Source organism: Anopheles nili, chromosome 3 (genome assembly GCF_943737925.1).
Source record: "Anopheles nili chromosome 3, idAnoNiliSN_F5_01, whole genome shotgun sequence".
NCBI lineage: Eukaryota > Metazoa > Arthropoda > Insecta > Diptera > Culicidae > Anopheles > Anopheles nili.
In genome coordinates, this window is record NC_071292.1 from 54,054,327 (window position 1) to 54,070,865 (window position 16,539).

At 48.5% G+C, this 16,539-nt stretch overlaps 3 protein-coding genes across 3 annotated transcripts; 1 reads left to right on the top strand and 2 right to left on the bottom strand.

Moving 5' to 3' along the window:
- Nucleotides 1–2,396: 2,396 nt before the first annotated feature.
- LOC128722687 (protein disabled) lies at nucleotides 2,397–11,514 on the top strand. The gene is made up of 8 exons (XM_053816363.1): nucleotides 2,397–2,439; nucleotides 2,554–2,669; nucleotides 3,814–3,912; nucleotides 3,985–4,599; nucleotides 4,669–5,058; nucleotides 5,201–8,381; nucleotides 8,459–8,593; nucleotides 8,669–11,514. The coding sequence occupies exons 1-8, from the start codon at nucleotides 2,397–2,399 to the stop codon at nucleotides 11,512–11,514; spliced, it is 7,425 nt and encodes a 2,474-aa protein (XP_053672338.1).
- A 2,883-nt stretch (nucleotides 11,515–14,397) lies between these two features.
- On the bottom strand, nucleotides 14,398–15,540 carry LOC128726537 (retinol dehydrogenase 12-like). The gene is made up of 2 exons (XM_053820351.1): nucleotides 14,749–15,540; nucleotides 14,398–14,684 (listed from the first exon to the last, which is right to left on the bottom strand). Exons 1-2 carry the CDS (start codon nucleotides 15,538–15,540, stop codon nucleotides 14,514–14,516), a joined length of 963 nt encoding a protein of 320 aa, XP_053676326.1. The 3' UTR covers nucleotides 14,398–14,513.
- A 410-nt stretch (nucleotides 15,541–15,950) lies between these two features.
- On the bottom strand, nucleotides 15,951–16,517 carry LOC128722948 (uncharacterized). The gene has a single exon (XM_053816642.1). The coding sequence runs from the start codon at nucleotides 16,344–16,346 to the stop codon at nucleotides 16,005–16,007; it is 342 nt and encodes a 113-aa protein (XP_053672617.1). The 5' UTR covers nucleotides 16,347–16,517; the 3' UTR covers nucleotides 15,951–16,004.
- Nucleotides 16,518–16,539: the final 22 nt, after the last annotated feature.

Sequence of the window (16,539 nt, forward strand, 5' to 3'; positions counted from 1 at the left end):
TAAAAAGGGAGAGATAACGAATCCTGATCAGTCTAGTATCCACCCTGATAACGGGCTTGTATTTTTCTTAGAGTGAAGAAACGTTCTAATCCTTGGCCGCAAACTGAGCAGTGGGAGTGTTGATCACATAACCCACCATACACCAAAGGGACAAATCCTAATGTGTTCTTGATTGATTTAACATAGCGATTCCCTTCGCTTAGCTAATCGTCCACTGTCTGCCTGCCCAAGAGTTTTTTCCCCCAGCACTCCCTTTCAAAGCACGCACCCACAAACACACACATACACACAGTCATCCACACGGCGGAGGTTTTCTTGTGCGGTCTCCGCTCGAGGGGTTGGAAAAATCGATACACCGACCGCGCTACCGGCAACCGTTACACCATCACATCCTTCACCGTCATCGACCGCCGTCGTCTTCATTTTCGCGAATGTAAACGCACAGCCGTGCATTAGAGTAAAAGGACGAGAACGGGCAGGATCTAGTGTTCGTTTAGTGACGAAACTGTGAGTGAGCCTTCGAATAAAGTGGGCTTTAAAACAGGCGAGTAATGCACGAGTGTACGTTTGCCAGGCTACCGATTGTTAGAGCTGTGCGATAGTGTTTCTTGTGGTCCAGAGAATGCTAGTGTGCACTATAAGTGATTTTGTGATATTTGTCTCACATATTTCTGTTAGTTCCGTCGAGCATTAAATCAGTTCTGAGACTGTTATCGCCGGAGACCAGTTTTGCGTTTTTGCGCCGTCAAGAAAATTCCAAGTAGTGTGACTATTTTGTTATTCTTATCTATCTATTTCTCGATTAGAATTCAAAGGAAGTATTTGCACATGCGACCGATTGAGTCATCATCGGTTTTTTGCACGTCAATCCTTCTTCACACCCTCCACCGTGTACTATGTGCTACTACTGGCGTTGCGCGCTAGTTCCGGCGGCGGTGAAGCAGGATTCCAGGAGCAGTGCTGCAATGTTCGTGTGACGAGATAATACAAGTGCTAGCAATATCCATTTTTCATCATAACATGGCTCTATAAAAAGCGTTCAGAATTGATCCCAACAACTTAGTATACCAAAAATATAGGAAAATGCAGACGATTCGCAAGAAGACCAGTCCTTTAAAATGTAAGTTTTGCATCTTTGATCGATATGAATTTTGTTCTTACACGCACGCGACACTAATATTTTTATGTTTATCTACCCTCAATTGTATGATAAGAGGACCAGAAAACAATAAAAGATAAAAAACCAAAAAAATTATCATGCAACATGTGCTTCAGTCCTTTGGTTTTTCAAAATATTTGCTAACTTTATTATGCATATGTATTCAAACGAATGAGAATCATATTTGTCATGTTTGTTCAAAACTAGGATACAACAATTGTTATTGTTAAAGGTCCTTTTTTAAAAATTCATAAAATATCCTGCTTTGCTAATAGGTTTTTCCGCTAGACATTTTGCATTTATAACGGAAAGGATATGTACCGTATGAAAACTTAGTGTACATTTGTAATATTAAAGTAGTATTTCTAAGTAGTAGTATTTATACTTAGTGTATAAGAAATACTATTTAGTTTACTGGCTTAAGGGTTAACGTTAATTCGCTCTCTCATTCACTCACTCTCTGTCTCGTTCCTGTTTCGCTCTCATTCTCTCTATGCCGCTGTCAGGTTACGCTTTGACAGCTGAAAGCTTGACAGTATTATAAACAAAACAATTTTACAAACAATTTTATTTTCAACTTCATACGATGTGTGAACCAGAAGGTGCTCTCTAATTGTACCTCGATGAGTAATCATCGACGGCATTTAAATGCCAGTGCAAAGCTATGTAAAAGGAAAACACGCGGCCGTTAGTGGCTAAGCCGCCGTGTTTCAATTCTGCGTTGAAAGGGTCGTTATTTGCACGGTCGAGGTAACTTATGATAGGATTTATTTTATCCATCACGAGACCTGGCCCAAGATAGCAGTTGCAGTTGCCGGATAACGTAGTTGGTTTATCGACTGCTGCATTCGTACATAAGGTGATAATTTAACATCCTCACCTACGGCGCCGTGTGAATTCACTTAACCAGTGCAGTGTTCAATTGCACTCTGCAGTAGTCGAGTTTGTTGTGTACGGTTTATTTACATGTCCCCGTCCGGGGCGGGCATATGGGGTTGTTTGCGACAATACGAAAAACTGTGTTACTGTACCGTGAAGTGAGTGTGTCCCTGAAGATGGTCATTCCCTTCCCGGACAGTTTACGCTAGCTGAATAGTGGCAGAAAGGAACGCCTCTGGTTCAAATTTGCCACCGGTTGCAAACGGTGCATTCGCAAACAAGAGCATTCGCTTGTATTCTTGTCTGGGAAAAAGCTGTTGAAGTGGTTACTAAGCAACTAAAATCATCCAAAAGCATAATGAAGAACACAACGCGTGCGTCCGATCGTGGCATTCTGCGACGTAAGAACAATGTGACCTCCTTTTTCGTCCTCTATCCACACGCAGAGAGGAGGACGAAAAAAAAATCCTTCAACAATCGATATACTAATGCCTCGCTTTTCCTCTTTATTCCAGATCGAAATGAACCCGGGCGGTTCTTCGGCGATGGTGTGAGCTTCAAGGCCAAACTCATCGGCATCCTCGAGGTCGGTGAGGCCCGAGGCGATCGGATGTGCCAGGAAGCGTTGCAGGTACGGGGTTCCCTCACACCGCCGCTGGCGGATGCAGCAAGAAGCGAATGATCAAGAAGAAGCAAACGAAAGAATAAAGGGCCACCGTGCACCCGCGCTCATCACGGTCCGGCTTGCTATTTTTAGCATGGCAGCTCCCCTCGCCGGCTCTGCCGTGCCCGCGAGATGTGCGCCCAAGCATCCTGGTTTGCCCGCACTTGGAGCTGAAATGCCGCATCGATTGCATGTGCGGCGCATTCTGGTATCGCGGCGCGCTTGTCAAGAGCAAATAAGATAAAATCCGGCCCCGGGTGTGCCAGCAGACTCGTGAGAATTGGCTTCAATTCAAACTGGCGGGCGCGCATTATCATACCGTCTCCAACACCCGGTCGAAGAAGCTCCCCCTAATCTCGCTCCAGTGCGGGTTTTATTGGCGAATTTACGATGGCAAAACATATAAATCATAAAACCGTGCAGGCCCACGGTGTTGTCTGTGGTGGGGATAAGGTGGTGCTGTACCTCCCGGCCACATTTGTTGCCGTAATCTGGTGCGGCATTTTATTGTACGATGGCGCAAAAAAAACAACAACCAGTATCATCCACACAAGCAGAGCAACACGCCGCCGTTCGGTACGCTTGATTGAACATGCTGACGAAACACGCGTTTGCGTTGTGCATTGTGGCAGCATTGTATCGCATTGTGGTATTGATCTGAGGTCACCTCGAAATGTAACTCTTCTCGTCATTACGAGTTTTGCAAATCGTATCGAATTTCCCTTCCTCTGGCCCACTGGTTTGCTGCTAACAGGCCTTACTGCGAGCGGCTGTATAACAATATACTACAGTATGTTCATTTGATACCAAATACCTGTTTACCAGAGGTCTGTTTTGGAGTCAATGAAGCGGAACTGTTGCGGAAATGTGTAATAGAATATCTATACAATTTCCTGCGCCGATTTTATAGTTGTCCATTTTAGACAAATTAATTAATATTATATAGAATGAAAAAGGCAATGGCCAAGTTGTGGTTACAGGCATGATTGAATTTCGTGTAGAACTTCTCAGCTCTTGGCAATAGGAAGTACGAGTGCGGCTGCATTACTCTTGTCTGAAAATCGCTTGTTCCGGTGACCTTTACCATTTTCTTGTGATATTTTTATTCCAGGACCTGAAAATGGCAATACGCGCTGCAGGAGAACACAAGCAACGCATCACGATACACGTCACGATTGATGGGTTGCGGTTGAGAGATGAAAAAACAGGCGTAAGTTTACTTTCCACTTCCAGCATTGAGGAAGCAAAACGCTAACGTGAGCATTTTCCCCCCCCCCAACAGGATTCTCTCTACCACCATCCCGTGCACAAGATATCATTTATCGCCCAGGACATGACGGATTCGCGTGCATTTGGCTATATTTTTGGTTCCCCAGACAGTGGCCATCGGTTTTTCGGTATCAAAACCGATAAAGCCGCCAGCCAGGTGGTGCTGGCGATGCGCGACCTGTTTCAGGTCGTATTCGAGCTAAAGAAGAAAGAGATTGAGCTGGCCCGGCAGCACATTCAGAGTAAAATTACGGCTCACGAACATCAGGCCGTTTCGGCTTCGTTGGTAGCGAAAAGTACGACCGCATTGGAGAGCGGAACAGGAATAGGCGGAAGCGGGAGTGCAACTGGTAGCTATGGAAAGAACCATTCAAACGAAACAGGAACGCTAGGCGCTCTCGGAGGTTGCAGTTCGTCCTTGGCTGGTCCAAGTAGTGGCATGAAAGTAGCCGCAGGCAAGAGTGAAAAATCACCGGAATCCGTTGCGGATCTGGTGGATCTCGAGCAGGAGCTGAGCTGTATTCAGCGTGGTATCACGCAAATGGAGCGCATTACACCCAGCGAAGGTCCTGGCAAGAGTGTACTAGACGACGATCCGTTTGGAGACTCGTTTGCAAATATTCCTCCGGTATGTACAACTAAAGGAAAGGGTATTTCTAGCACGCTTCCTGTTGACAATTCCTTTACCATTTTTCAGTCATACAATCTACTTCCACCTCCGGAATCAACCAAACGTCACCAGAAACAAACGCACCGTTCGACAGAAAATCTATCGGGGATCGAGACGAGCCCCGTAATATCTTCAACACCTCCTCCTATGCCCGCACCTCCAGTCCCTACACAATCAAATGCTTCTAGTAGTAGTGCAACTACGAGCGGTAACACGTCTCACCTTCCCATGGGGTCCTCAGTTGGAAGTAGTGCCAATAGTAACAACCAAGCTCCGCAAGCAAGTAGTAACAAGTTGACTAGCAGCAACTCGGTGCAAAACGATGACTGGCTAAACTCCCCGCCCAATACATCACGCTTTGATCCCGATCCCGCACGGTACTCAGATGAACCGATCAACATAGACGAAAATGGCAAGGTACGTTAGGCAAACGGGCATATTCTTCAAAGCCATTAAAGCTTTAAAGCTGTCCATCCGTTGGACTTTTTATCACCTTATCATTATTATCTGGCATTTACTTACAAATAATGCATTTTAATTATGTGATATCTTTTCACAGACTCCTCCAATAACGAGTGGGGCTGCCCAACCATCATCGTATACAGACGTCTTTACTGACCTTGATCCGCTAGGGACAGGAAAAATAAAGCCGTACATTGACAAGAAGTACTTCTTCCAGGAGCTGAAGAATCCTCCCAAAAAAGTGCTGAAGGACTTGTCAGGCAAAGAAAGCACGTTTAATGCAAATTTTGCCCCAGAAGAACAGTCCGCATCACAATTACTCCAGCAAGCTATGGGAGGTTCGGCTGCGTTAAATGCGAACAACATCTCCACGCTGGCCAGTGGAAGTGGAGATCTCTTTAAGGCTAGCTTCGATGAAGCGCAATCGATGAAGAACAACGCCACCGAACCATCAGGCGCAGTGAGTGAAGGTGGTAGGACCGGTGGTATGCCGCTGATAGAGTCGCTGGTCGGCGGAGGAGGATCTAAAACGTCCGTTGATCCATTCATGGAGGAAGACGATTTCTCCAAACTTCAGCTGGATCCATTTGAGGCACACTTCTCACGGAACGCATCACCACGCAATGCGTCAGGAAGCAGTGCGCAGCAAGACGGTGGAAGACCGTCGGATTCGGAGGAAACTCCGAATAAATCGTCCCATCCACCGGGAGATCAGTCCGCCGAAGGAAAGGACGGGTCGGTTTACAATGGACCGTTGCAGGTGAATCTTCCACCGGAGTCGTGGGCGAGCTACATCAGCCAGAAACGGCTCGAAAGGCAATCATCCGAAGCCAATGCAGCCCAAGCGCCATCGGGCAGTGCTGGACTTGGTGTGCACCGCACCCGTCCGGCGGCCAGCAGCGTGTTCAAACAGAACACAGTCGATGTGATCTCTAGTCTTAGTTCTAGTTCCAAGAAGATGAAACCGAATTTGTTTGGGCAGAAATTCTCCAAGCGCGATTCCAACAGCATAAACATGCGTCGTTTGCAGGAGAGCGACTCGCTGAGCGAAACGGAGACGGCACCAGAACCTCCCCCTCGACCGGATTCTGGCTCTCACATCGAACCACCACCGTTACCCCCGAAGAAACAATTTGCGGACATCGTGATAAGGCCTTCACCGAGATCATCGCATTCGGGCGGTGGGGGTAGCATGGGATCTGGGTCGGCTTCAGGACACGGCCCTCGGGAGCGCTACGATTATGTAGGTTCAAAGTACGAAAGCAACCGGTCACCGTCGGGAGTTGCTCCTGGTTCTGATGCGCCTCCATTGCCCCTGCCGTCGCGCAAGGTTGGTCGCTCAACCGGTGATACAATTGGCCCAGGACGTCCACAAAAGAAAAGCGCAGACGAGGACGACTATCTGACACCGATCGGGAAGGGAGACATCCCGACGTTATTGCCACCACCGCAACGAAAGGACGCATCGAAAACCACACGCAATACTCGGAAGCAATCGGAAACGGATCCGCGGAATCTGGACGAACCGACACCTCCGCCGACGTCGAAATCGCCCACCGCACACGTGGCGGGTCACTTTTCCAAAGAGCTCGACCAACAGCACCAACAGGCGGCGTCTTCTTCCGCCTCCTTGCTGCCCGACATTACGCTTAGTCAATTACTAACGCTCGGGATCGATGAACTTGCTGCCAAGCTGAATGTTCCGGTGTCCAAGCTGAGTACGATGACGCTTGTCGAGCTGACCACGTATCTGTCCGAGTTTATCGAAAACAGCAAATACCCAACCGCGCCGCCTCCACCATCGGCGGCACCTTCGTGGGCCACGAGCAGTAGCATTAGCCAGGACAACACGGCAGGACTGGATGGAAGCATCAGTGAATCGCCCGTATTTAAGGTGAACTTTGACGACACGAACGAGGCTACCTTTGTGGCCAAGTTTGACGATAACTTTGGAGAGGATGACCGTCCCAGGAGCGGTTCCACAACAGGTGACAGTGCCAGGACCGGTCGAGGTGTGGGCTCATTTGTGGCGAATTTCGACAACTTTAATATGCAGTCAGGCTCCTCTCATTCGCCTGCACCGGTTGTGGATAAGTACGCCGTGTTTCGTGAGATAATGCAACAAGATATTGGACCCGATGGAACTCCTGCTGATTCGGATCCGGCCGACCATGACGAGCGCTTGTCACGATCTGGACCGAACGATCGTGCGGATTCGCTAGATTTGCAAAGAGAAGTCGCCTCCGAGATGAGCCGGTTATCGCCGGCCTTCGGGGGAGGTGAAGGATCAAATATCGGATCGTCTCCTCTGCCCACGATGGGGTCCCATGCGTTTGGAGGTTCTTCCGCTAGTCCGTTGTCTATGGTTCCACCGTTGACTAAGATCGATACGAAGATAACGGAGGTGATTTCACAGGCAAAGGATCGCTACGCGGCCTTGAGGGACATTATTCTGGTGGAGGACCTATTCGAAAAGCCACCTCAGCCAGCACAGGCACCGATGGCACGGATGGAGTCTTCCTCGTTCGAAGACCGTGATCTGGAGGAGGACGCGAAATTTGAAGCAAACTTCGACGATATGGATCTGATGCCGAAACAACATGAGGCCACTTCTCCCGAGATTAACATATCCGACGCCGATTTGAACGAGGAAGAGATGCACCAGCAATCAACCGGCCACGGAGAGCTGCATGGAGGAATCACTTCGTTCCGCAACACCATGACACCGCGCGAAGATCTAGAGATTGATGAACTGATGCATAAGGCAGTGTCGAATATTTCCCTGCATAGCACAGAGCAGCTCTCACCGGCCCCACCTGTCCCGAATGTCCAGCCAGGGCTCGCGGTGAAAGGAAGCCCACAGATGCAGCACAGCTCGACCTCACCGTACAGGCCTACAAACATGTCCACTTCCACAACCCTGTTGAACGATATGATTGGACCGAAGAGCAAATCTCCCAGCGCCAGTACCATGGTTCAGTACGAGACACTTTCCCTTGGGCACAACGCGCAATCTGGCCGCGCTGGTGGCTTGAACGACATGAGCACATCTCCTATTCCACCCTTAGTTCCCAAGTCATCCTCTTCTTCCGGTGGTGGTAGCGGGATGGCGAAGAGTCCCATTCTGAAACCATCGCCCGGCACTCGAAGACACGAGGAGAGTATGCGTAAAAAACCAACTCCTGCACCACGTGGCCAGTCGTCCAGTGATAAGCGTTCGTCTGGTTCGATGAGCGATGGTGAGGGCGAATCCTCACCAGAAGGCGATAACAACGAAGGTACGTTTGAGAGGCTTATGGTTTTTTACAGATTATAGAAGTAATATATTATGGCTATCGTTTGATTGTCGTTTCAGGTGGTAAGCTGTCTCGACTGACACCCACCAACACTAATGAATCGTGGGCCGTTTTTGATCAACCCGAGCCACCATCACACCACACATCCAAGAGACAGGATCTAAGACATGATACAAGTCGCAACGATGGAAGAAGTACGTATTGTTCGATCTGTGCTGGAACTGTATTGTCCTTAGACCAGTTTGTAACATAATGCTTTCCTTTCACAGGAAGTGGCGATAAGAACGGACCAGATTCTCCGTGCTCTTCCGATCCGAAGGACGAATGGACCAAAACGGACCAGCGCGAGTACAGCCGAAGGTGGCCGACGAAAGGACATACATCGTCGTCCTCGCGGGACGTCAGCCCGTGGGACGAAGAAGGGCCGGACTATCGCAAACGTTCGTCAATGCATCCGTCTGGCCATCACCACTCAACGTCCGGGGAGCGTTACCATCATCCGCGTATGCCACCGCGACGCATCAACTCAAACGACGAAGACTATGACGAAGAGCTCGTCAAGGATCAACGCAGCCAACAGCGGCGTCGAATGAAGGGTGGCGTAGGATCGCGAAGCCGTGACAACTTCGAGGACGAGCACTGGTACCACGATCATCACGCCGGTCCGCAGTGGTCTTCGCCGACAGAGGACGAGGATACACGTGGTCCGCCGGGTGGCGATCGTGGTTCTCGATCGTTTGATCGGAACGCATATGAGCGCAGTACGTATGGTCCACCGTACGAGAAGCGAGAACCAAAGAGCCTGCCACCGGCGTATGATAGGAGAGATTACAAGAACTACGACAAGCGGAAGTACTATCGCGATAGAGATCCACCGCGAGGAGGCAGCGGCGGTGGTGGTGGTGGTCGATCAAACTACGATTACGATCCGTACGGCGGTGACGTACCTAGCGGCTACGGTGGAAGGAGATCCGATTACGACGACGGCGTCTACGAGCGGCCCAGCCGGGACAGTCGGGCTGCCAGGGAGTATTTTTACGACCGTGAGCGCAAAAGCTTCGACCGGGAAAGCAACGAATCGTACGACAGCCGGGAACGGCAGCGTAGCTTCGGCAGTGGAGACATCTACGGTAGCTTGGATAGTCGGGCGGAGTATCGCGATAGGGATCGGTATCTTTCCCTGGACAAAAGTCGCTCCCTACGGCGAGGCCTTCGCAACGCTGGCAGTGCCCGGCTCGATCAGGAGCTGGACCAGGATTCCGAAGGCGATCTTATGGGTGGCATGATCGGTGGTGGCCGTTCCGGGAGTGGATTACGCGATGGTGGCGGAAACAGTTTGCACCGCTCCAGTCAAAACATTGGCCGCGGAAGCAAACAGCAACAGCAGCAGCAGATGATGATGATGCTGGACGATGATGTGTGGGGCGTAACGAAAGGTGGTGCTGGTTCTGCGGCCACTATGCCATGGAAGAGACCCTCGAGTGCCACGGAACAGCAGGAGCAGCGGCGATACAACGAAGGGGGTCGAAACCGTGGCATGATGCCGTCTGGTGGCCACCTCGGAGGTGTAAATCTGGCTGGTTCCGATGGAGAAAAGGATCGTCGGTTCCGGAAGAAAAGCCGTTCACGTGCCGATAGGAAGGATATCGATATGCGGTCGAATTACGCCACCATGCGCTACCCGCTGAGGTCCAAGGAAGATTACTTCGATTTCGATGCACCAGAAGGCGGTCGAGGTGGCGGAGGAGCAGTGGACGACGATGAGGATGACGATGACGAAGAAGACGTCCCCGGAAGCGGAGGCAACAAGATGATGTTGGACGATCCGATGGATGATAGTCCGGCGTACTACGGCCGTAGACAGCCTTTGGGAGGATCGTTACAGGGTACGGGCGGATACTACGGGAAATCATCCACCCCGCGGCAGGAAGGACGAACCATGAACGATGCACTTATCGCTCAGGAAGCTAAGAAGATGTCACGCTACGAGTACGAAGAGGAAGCGCTGCGGCGCATGAAGAAAAGCAATAGTCGCGATCTGTACTTCGAAGGTGGAACGAGTGGCGGGCATGGCTATGGCAGTGTGACACCCCCCAAGAACGCCCAAAAGCAACATCCTCAGCACAACGTTCCACAAGCGTCCGCTGGGCGGACGATGGATTTCGAGTTTGATGAGTTCGCGGATTCGACCGGACCACCGGTTGGTGGGGATGGGTTTGAGAGTGACTTCAACTCACCACCGACTACGGTTGGTGGTGGTGTACCAAGTGGACCGTCACTTGGTGGAAGGGGAGAAGGCCATAAATCGTACCGGTTCTCGAGTGACTTCTCGAACGACAAGGAACGGCAAGCGCATTACGCACACGAACCCCCGATGGGATATCACAGGCAGCAGCAACAGCAGCATTACAAGAGTCACTCCGGGACCGGTGCGAACACTGGATACGGAGATACCGGCGAATATCCGCAACCTATGCAGCAGATGGGCCCGCCATCGACACCTCCTCCGGCGCATGGTTCAGGACATCACCATCATCGAGAGCAGCAAGCAAGCAGTGGTTCAAAGTTGCGATTCAATGAAAATGTCACCGTTTCTAAGTTCGATGCCGAAGCCACGACCATGTTCGAGGATGACTTTGCCGGACGCTCCGACACCGAGCAGGATATGGACGACGAGCAGCACCAGCCGCATCAACAACAACAGCAGCAAGGCTGGTGTTCAGCGAGTATCGCAACCAGTCCCGGTCCTTCGACGGGGACGAGCAATAATGGTAGTAACAAGAAGATATTAAAAACTTCTAGTCAAGCAGGGCACCATCAACAGCACCCGCAGCAACAGCACCAGCAGCAGCAGCAGCAATCACTCAGCCAGGATAATATTCGTAAATCGGACAGTATTAATATTTTTGCCAAAAAGGTAGACGACCCGTTCGAGGATGACGACTTCTTCTCCTCTGGCGCAGGTGGCGGTGGCCGGGGAGATCCATTTGGTGGTAACGGAAACGGAAACACTGGACCCGACCCGGCTAGTCAATGCGCCAATCCGAGAGGAGGGACATCCACATCCGGATCTGGGTGGGACAAAAATTTTGCCAACTTTGACGATAATATCTGATTGCTTGGTAGCCTGATGATCGACAGCAACTTCCTCAGTCGCCAGCTGAGCCGAAGTTTGAGTGCCCGGCAGCAGTATCAGTACTGCTGCCAACAGGACGAACATCAGCGCTACTCACTGGCCAAGGACATCCGGAAGCTGTACATGCGGATCAAGCACTGCAACCGGTATCAGGTGTTTGTTTAAGGTGGTATGTGTTGTGAAATTGTGTTTAACGTTGGACGGAACCGGCTTGGTTCTTTAACGATCTGTGGCACATCGTTTCGATAGTCAAGTAAAGCTTTAATCAACTTAGATTCTCTCTCATTCACATCACCCACCCGTCATTCCGGCCAACAGTGCTTCATTTTAATTGCCGCGAACTTGAGTTTTACTGAGTTCAGGCGCTTGATGGTGGGAACTTCAAGAAGCGAACACTGCTATATTTTAGAATAGCTTGTAATACAGGTTGGCAACTAAGGTGGCTTGTATTTCGTTTTGGTGCTGGTTTGTGTCGCTTAATCTTACTCACTCATATCAACCATTTTAACACTCGTTAGTGCTATTGATTAGTTAAATTATTATTCTTCGGTGGGTACGCGTTGAGGGTATCAAACAGGTAGAGTTGAATATCTGAATGTGAGAAAATTCTCCATTAGAAAGGGACGATATGAACTGCTGCTGCAGCTGCTAGTGCAGTTGAGATCACTTGCAAAAATAACGAAATGATATCGAACGCACTCAGTGAACAGAGGCATAAGCTTCCAGCTTGCTAGCAATTGTTCGCTATTCAAAAGCTGTCCTTTCTATTTCCTATTTAAAATTGTAGCAAATCCAAAATTTCTCCTAATACTTATATTCAAAAAAAATGGCAGACAGACACACAGACAGAGGAATAGAGAGACTTCTTTTATCTTTTGATTATCGCTCTTCATACGTTACTAAATATATGATGGAACTATGAGGGAAAGGCAGCAGGACGAGGGCAACCTGCGTGATGGTTTGCAAGGATCTACTCCTTACTACTAAAGGAGATGCCATACTAAACATGTAATCCGGAAAGAGATGAAACTGGACACTATCGAAGCGCAATATTAGACTTAGACACATAATCGCAACAGTTCGTGTAGGTGGGCAGCTGGGCAGCTAGGCAGCTAGGAAGAAAAATGAAATCAGGAACGCGAGCGCAGGCACGTTTGTTTTGGGCTGGGTTTAGTCTTAACGTTTTCCCGTGTTTTTGGTATAGCTATGCTAAACGGTGCTGTGTCATATTATCTCTGTTTATCGAGTATTACTCTCGCTTTTCTCGATCTCGGGAACCGTAGCAATGGAATCCGCTGACTATCGACAAGCAAAAGCAAATTCGCACGAAGAAAAGGCAAGCTTTCTAGGACCGCTGGGACCGGGATTCAGCCAGGTGGATTAGGTTAGCAATAATATGTTCAATGTAGTGTATTGTACAACGCCCTCTCAATCAGTAGTCGCTGGGACGGACGGAGGAAGACGTGCAGCTGCTTTAGTGAAAACCGGTAGCTTGATTTGTGGTTATGATTAGGTGAAAAACTAATAAGTTAATGGATAAACCAATTTTTTAGATTAATATTGATTCTACCCCGACTATGAGACAAGCCAGGCGCCAGATATATACATACACTCACCACATCCACACTTAATATGTGGTCTTTAGATATAATTAACAAAAATATTCAACGCAAAAGAGCACATACTAGCCAGGCGGGCAAGAGGCGACCGTTCCAGGGATGAAAAGCTTTGGACTCTTGCTTTTGGAAAGTTGGAACCCCCATTGGATTTTTCGTCTAAGTGTGATGAAATCGCACAGCGCTTTCGTGTAGTGATTACGTTTCGCTTATGATATGTTTGGTTTTGTAAAAATATCGTAAAGCACATAACAAGCAAAGCAACAAAAAAACGAGAACAAAATTCATGATACTCTAAATACTATTTCTCACCGTTTACGTCTTGGTATTTGATATTGAATATTGCCTGTCTGGGAGGTAGGCCATCCAGTACGGCGCGGGAAAGTAGTAGAATAAGTGAAACCCAACCAGCAAACCAACCGACAACACCATACTATACTTAAATTAACGTCGCCCCAAAGGTCTCACAACATAACGAACTTACGAAATGGAGCAGAAATAGAATCCTTCGGACGTACTCCTTATAGGTGAGCTGCATCCGTAAGCATTAACGCAACTCGAACAAAATCAATACTCAACTCAACCAGAACGGCCGTTCAAACCGGTCCAGGCGACTGCAGAGTTGTTGATATTCTTCCCTTTTTCCATTGGAAATGATCAGAAATTTGAAGAAGAAAAAAAAGGCAGCATAAATTACAGTCAAAAAAAACTAACAGATTTCATGTAGTGTCGAGTCCTGGTTTTTTTGTTCTCTTCGATTTTGTTCCACGATAGCGCGTAACAAAAAAAACCACTGTGTAGATGTTTTTTCTCTTGGATAACTAGTGTTGAAACTGTTGCATTTTTTGACGGGAATGAAGAGTAACAGGGATATAGCCGGTAAAACGGGAGTAGCGAAAGTTACATAGCATGTTACAGAAAACTGAACAAACTACATAAGTGAGCACTGAACGCAAACGGCAGCAAATAGCAAATGACGACGTATTGCAATGAGTCACGTGTGAGCAGAGGATCTGTGGAGCACCAGCAAAGCGCAAAGGTTGCGAATGAACAACTGCATACGGTGGGAAAAAGAGGAAAATAGCTTACCGTACGGGAAAACTGTGAGAAAAAACGACCGATTACAAACACAAAAACAACTATTAAGAACTAAAAGTATATCATTAAAAATTTTAAAAAACAATATATACTAGTCGTTTGTTTAAAGCATAGACGTTCGAATCAACCGCCGAACGTGCTTATTTCAAGGAAAAGGTTTATTAAATACCATCAACTGCGGATCATTATTGATGAAGACAAAAACGAACAGAAAAAATTCCCACAACCAAAGATCTTAGCATACCGGAGTCAAGAATCCTCGTCCTAGACGTTGAGTGCCTTAACGCTTTCTCGCCATAGCCGTTCCGAGGTTTCCTCGTCGAACTTGGCCTTGGATTTGGTTTGCTCGATGTTCGTCACGAAGTAACCGGTAACCGGGTTCTTTTCCTCCGTATTAACGTTGTCCGTCGCGCAGTGGATGATGTTTTGTGCTCCCTTAAAAAGAATGCACAAATGTTACGATGAGGATAAGGACATTCGGAGAAACTTGTTCCCTTACCTGACGAGCGGAACGCAGGAACAGCAGCACAACCGGCGAGAACAGAATATAGTGATACCACTTGGGATTGTAGTCCCGGAAGAAATCCGTGTGGCACAAGCCTGGACACAACACGTGTACGTTGTAGCCCTGCTTGTACAGCTCGCGGGCGAAGTAAAAGTTCATCAGCTTCGAATTGTTGTACAAATTGTTGAACCGATCACCTCGACCACGTTCGACCCATTTGCCCAGGTTGTCGAAGTCAATCCGTGCCCGCTCGTGCATCTTGGACGAAACCACCACGATGCGTGCTGCATTCGCGCGGATGTTGTCCTTCAGCAGATCTACCAACAGGAAATGGCCCAAATGGTTGACCCCGTAGTGCACCTCGTAGTTTTCCTTCGTGTACGTGGGTGTCTGTATGGCCAACCCGGCATTATTGATGAGACAATCGAACGACGGGAACCTACTTTTGATCGCTTCACTAAAGCCACGGATCGACTCGAACGAGGCCAGATCAAGCTCGATCGGAATCAGTTCCCCGTGTTGTGTGTGCTGCCGGATTCGCCGGATAGCTTCACCAGCCCGTTCCATGCTACGGCATGCCATAATGACCGTGGCTTGTCGGGCGGCCAGCGCCTGGGCCGTCTCAAAGCCCAGACCCGTGTTGGCACCGGTGATGATGAACACCTTTCCGCGAAGTGGCGCATTATTGCGCACCCAGCCCCATTTCCATTCTCGCAGTTTGCGGATCACGTACAGACTGGCACCGACACCGACTGGCACGAGGAGGTAGAGCAACGAGGCAGACATTTCCGCGGTTGTGGGTGATTGTCAGCAAGATGCACGATGCAGACTGAGAACAAAAAAGAAAAGCAGATCGTTGTTCTCATTAGTAATCGATGGGTGATGCAGTTGATGTAGCTCGTAGACTGCAATCTTGCGGAAAAAAACGAAGCGGACATGTTGCTAGCAATGAATTTTGTGGACCTCCTCTGTTTGAACTTGTCCTTTTTTTAATTTTACGCACCCCCTGAGTACCTCAGGAGGATATTTGCTTTACCCAAACCTTTAATGATACGATGATACAATTTGGTGCTCTGAATGACGAGCACGTTGTGGGATTGGAATTAGGAACCTACCCCAGTAACAGAGCGGTAAATTAGTTTGGTATCGATTTATTTGTATCGTACATTAACTCTAAAAATACGACTGAAAGCGTAAACGTTTGCTGCGAACAACACTCAAATCTTCACGTCGGTAAGCTGCATAAGGAGCTACTTCACTTTCTTGGGCTCGACCATGTTTGCTTCACTAGCGGTCTCATCCGGTGCATTTTCATCATCTTCTTTCGCGTCTTCATAGCCCCGCAAGGCGTACAGCAAGATGATCACGTTCACGACCAAAACTGCCGCCACAACGGAACCGCAGGTGTTGGGAAAGCCTTCGATGTGCAGGTAATCGGTCAGTGCATGCCGAGTGAAATAAAACGCCCCGAACGGAAGTGTGAACATGGCCAGGCTATAAATCAAAAGCCAGTCCAGCGCTGACGTAGCTCGCCGCTGTTCCAATATAGCTTGGCCGCCCTTTTGGCGCTCGGAAGGACTTGCGTTTTCCATTGGGTGTTTAACAATTGAACGATTACATTCACAATCTACAGCATACTAGCCGAAATGCTATGCGGCGCTGTAAAACGATATGTTGTATTTAGAAAATGGTTTCTATACATTTTATACACCGTATTACTAAGCACAAAATCTAAAAGAAATTGGTATTCTCCACGGAACGTAGTAAACCCTCTAGTGCCCTGCA

What these genes read in the sequence shown, in the direction of transcription:
- LOC128722687 (XM_053816363.1), top strand. Translation starts at nt 2,397, where the DNA reads ATGAAGAACACAACGCGTGCGTCCGATCGTGGCATTCTGCGAC. An exon ending in AGAAGGCGATAACAACGAAG is followed by an intron (nt 8,382 to 8,458) that starts GTACGTTTGAGA and finishes TTGTCGTTTCAG; the next exon opens with GTGGTAAGCTGTCTCGACTG. An exon ending in AAGTCGCAACGATGGAAGAA is followed by an intron (nt 8,594 to 8,668) that starts GTACGTATTGTT and finishes TTCCTTTCACAG; the next exon opens with GAAGTGGCGATAAGAACGGA.
- LOC128722948 (XM_053816642.1), bottom strand. Translation starts at nt 16,346, where the DNA reads ATGGAAAACGCAAGTCCTTCCGAGCGCCAAAAGGGCGGCCAAGCTATA.
- LOC128726537 (XM_053820351.1), bottom strand. Translation starts at nt 15,540, where the DNA reads ATGTCTGCCTCGTTGCTCTACCTCCTCGTGCCAGTCGGTGTCGGTGCC. An exon ending in TCCTGCGTTCCGCTCGTCAG is followed by an intron (nt 14,685 to 14,748) that starts GTAAGGGAACAA and finishes ATTCTTTTTAAG; the next exon opens with GGAGCACAAAACATCATCCA.